General features: G+C 35.5%; 1 protein-coding gene across 1 annotated transcript in view; it reads left to right on the forward strand.

Moving 5' to 3' along the window:
* CFAP47 (cilia and flagella associated protein 47) overlaps nt 1–3,747 on the forward strand; it is a 492,482-nt gene that overhangs the window by 383,760 nt on the left and 104,975 nt on the right. Inside the window, 1 exon segment of the mRNA XM_077760783.1 lies at nt 994–1,102. Within this exon segment, the coding sequence (XP_077616909.1) occupies nt 994–1,102 (109 nt within the window).

The raw sequence follows: 3,747 nt of genomic DNA on the forward strand, positions 1-3,747 counted from the left end.
TAGTAATTTGGCGTGCATGGCAAGCAGGACAGGAGGAGGAACCTGGGAGAGGAGTCTCTAAGCTAGGGACTAGAGTTTATGTTAGTCCCGGTGGCCATCTTATGGTGCAGAACTTTACTTATTTTCCCAACAGAGCGAGAATTATGAATGCTCTTGATTATTCTTTGCTTTTAGCATAAATATCAGCCACAGTGCTGGGAGGAGAGCATTTACTCATCATTAGTCTGGATCATTTCAATGTACTGGACAGAACTTTGTGAATTTTTTACTCTTTGTTATTATTTCTAGACTGTGTTAACTTTTTCGGCTGAATTTAACAGTTATAAAATAATGAGTAAATATTTCTCTTAAAACTGGGATATATTCCAATAACCAGGGTGGAATAACATTTGGTCTCAAAAATAGAAAATCAGGGACCAATTTAGCAAAATGTTATTACTTCATACATGTTTATTCTTATTTTGAAACTCACACAAGTTATTATGTTAGTTTTCTAGACCTGTCAGAACAAGTACCACCCACTGAGTAGATTAAAACAACATAAATGTATTGTCTCACAGTTCTGGAGGCTAGAAATTTGAATTCAGGGTTTTCACAGGACCATGTTCTCCCTGAAACCAGTAAGGGAGAATCCTTCCTTTCGTCTGTGGCTTCTGACGCTTGCCAGCAATCTTTGGTCTTCCTTAATTTAGAGGCACATCACTCTAATCTCCACCTCCATTGCCATATGGCCGTCTTCTCATGTGTCTGCACGTTATCTTCTAATAAAGACACCAGTCATAGTGGTTTAAGGGCCACCCTACTCCAGTACGATCACATCTTAACTAATTATATCTGCAGTGACCCTATTTCCAGATAAGGTCACATTCTGAGTTATTGGCAGTGAGAACTTAAATATATCTTTTTTGGGGGTATGCAGTTCAACCCATTAATAGTCATCAAGTTTATAAAGCTTTCATTGAACATGTTTACTAGCTTTCTGTTTCCTTCCAGGTACACGACTCAGATAATTTCTTTAGTTAATCCTACACATGAAACCTTAGAATTGCAAGCAACAAACAGTAATCCTGAAAATTATGTCTTGGATGCTCACAAATCACTGGTAAGTATATTTGGAAAGCCAAGTAAACTACCACTACTGGAACATTTTCCAATACTGACTTTGGGACTCCATCGAATATTACCATTTGATTTATTCATAAGGTTTCAAATGCTTAAAATTTAAAAATAGAATTTATATATACATATATTTCTCCCCCAATTTTAACTTATCAAAAAAACAATATCATGTCCATCTAAAATTTTAAAATTCTTTTTAAAAATTTTTTTTAATGTTTTATTTATTTTTGAGAGAGAGATAAGAGACAGTGTGAGCAGGGGAGGGTCAGAGAGAGAGGGAGACACCGAATCCGAAGCAGGCTCCAGGCTCTGAGCTGTCAGCACAGAGCCCGATGTGGGGCTCGAACGCACGAACCGTGAGATCATGACCTGAGCTGAAGTCGGACGCCTAACCGACTGAGCCACCCAGGCACCCCTAAAATTTTAAAATTCTATATCTTAGAGTCATACTCATTATCAGTGAACTCTAAATAAACTGGTTGTGCTTTATTTTTGACCCTTTTAGGAATCAGATTTGGAAATGATTTCCCAGTAGTAGGATTTTGACCAAACAATCCTTCTGTGTTTCCAGGGTCCCAGGAGGCCTGTTCCTTCCAGTCCTTCCGAGTTCCTGCCCACCACCCCTCCCCCACTTGCAAACAGTGTGAACAGCTCTGACCCTCTCTCCTTTCTCTACCCCATTTTCTCATTCCTTGGTCCCTAGCTGAGACTAGAACCAGTCAATGGGCATCAGTCCCTTTTCTCCTCCCACAAGTAACAAAACAACATCTGAAGGTTTAGCGGAATATCTTTGCTTCCAAACATGTGATACCAAATATGTACAGCACATACCAAAACCGTGTATTCAGGTATACTTTAAAATGATAATTGTGATAGATTATTTTCTGCAGAGGATGTCACAGTAAATCATGAAGCCCTACTAAGTAGATATGGTATTTATATAAAGGCTTTTACTCTCTGCTGTTTAATGATTAAGAAATCTGTGATGTGATTTCAGTTACATCTTAATACCTGTCTCTTGTCAATCCGGGTTGCCAGCTAATAGTATCATGATCTGAAATTAGTTCCTAACTGCCATAGTGTGTCCAGTTAGATATCACTAAGTATTGTATAGCTAAAATTGTATGTAGTTTAATCTTAGAATAACTATACACACAGGCTTGTATTACTTAACACTGTATTTTCCATAAATTAGCCAGAATATGGTGATCAGGATATAGTTTACAAAAAATTGAAATTTCGCATTAGAAAGTGGTACTTTTATATCCTTTATATCATTATTTTTACAGAAGAATATAAACTATAGTCCAGGGGAAAACAAATGCAATATATTGCATAATGAAGAATATGGATTCTGCTTTTACATTTTAAAATGTTTATTTATTTATTTTGAGACAGACAGACAGACAGACAGACACACACACACACACACACACACACACACAGGGAGAGTGAATCTGAAGCAGGCTCTATGCTGTCAGCACATAGCCTGACACAGGGCTGGAACTCATGAACTATCAGATCATGACCTGAGCCAAAATCAAGTCAGATGCTTAACTGACTGAGATACCTAGGCATCCTCTGCCTTACATTTTAACCATGCTTGCATTATTTTATACATTTATCAAATATTCTTGAGCACTGAATATGTACTTAACTTGAATACTGAGAAACAACTCAAAAATAAATTTATAGATGAGAAAACTATTATATATCATAGAACAAATAGGAGTACACATTAGTGGTCACAATAATACATATATACTACATAATACATATAGATAAATATACACACACACACACACATAAATATCTAGCTTTATTCTTGGCCTGGTTGCATAGAATTCGTGTTTACAGAAGTAAGGATTCTAAAATATTGATGATTACTCAAAAATCCTTCCATAAGTAAGCATAGACTGATTATCAGTGTAAATAATGAACTAAAAACCTTGCTTCCTCTCAACTATATATTATGAAAAATTTCAAACAGGGAAGTTGAAAGAGTAATACAGTGCACAAACATAACTTCTACCTTGGTTCTTATATTAATGATTTGCTATATTTTGTTCTTTCTTTCTCTTATATTCCTTACTGTTTAGTCTGAAGGTAACTTATAGACATTGTGCTAGACACTAATAAATGCTTCAGATTATATTTTTAATAGCATAATTAATCTTCCACATCATCAGGTATCCTGTCCAAATTTAAGTTTACTCACCTGTCTCAATTATCTTTCTCTCTTGAACTAAGGTCCAGTGTCAGCTCACATATTGGAATTGGTTATCGTGATGATACTTCCTTGTAATTAAATGTTTTTAAGTTTCAAAAAGGTCCCATATTTAATATATTCTCTATATTCCATTATACTAAACTAGTATATTTGCTGCAGATAAATTCCAACCAGTGGTATTTATCTTTCTTTCCTTGTAACCATGGGCTTTTTAGTGAATTTTAGGTGGAAATAAGGGAATTTTATTGAATTACTGCTTGGTTATATACACTACCTCTATCTTCACCACATGCTTCTGACATATATTTAATGAAGAGGGATTTGAGGCCAGAGAGGCTAAAAAACTGCGTGGTCAGTAAGTTGTAGACTTGAATTAAAATCCAAGTTAATGTAATACT

Source organism: Crocuta crocuta, unplaced genomic scaffold, assembly GCF_008692635.1.
Source record: "Crocuta crocuta isolate KB4526 unplaced genomic scaffold, BGI_CrCroc_1.0 scaffold696, whole genome shotgun sequence".
In the NCBI taxonomy this organism is placed as follows: domain Eukaryota; kingdom Metazoa; phylum Chordata; class Mammalia; order Carnivora; family Hyaenidae; genus Crocuta; species Crocuta crocuta.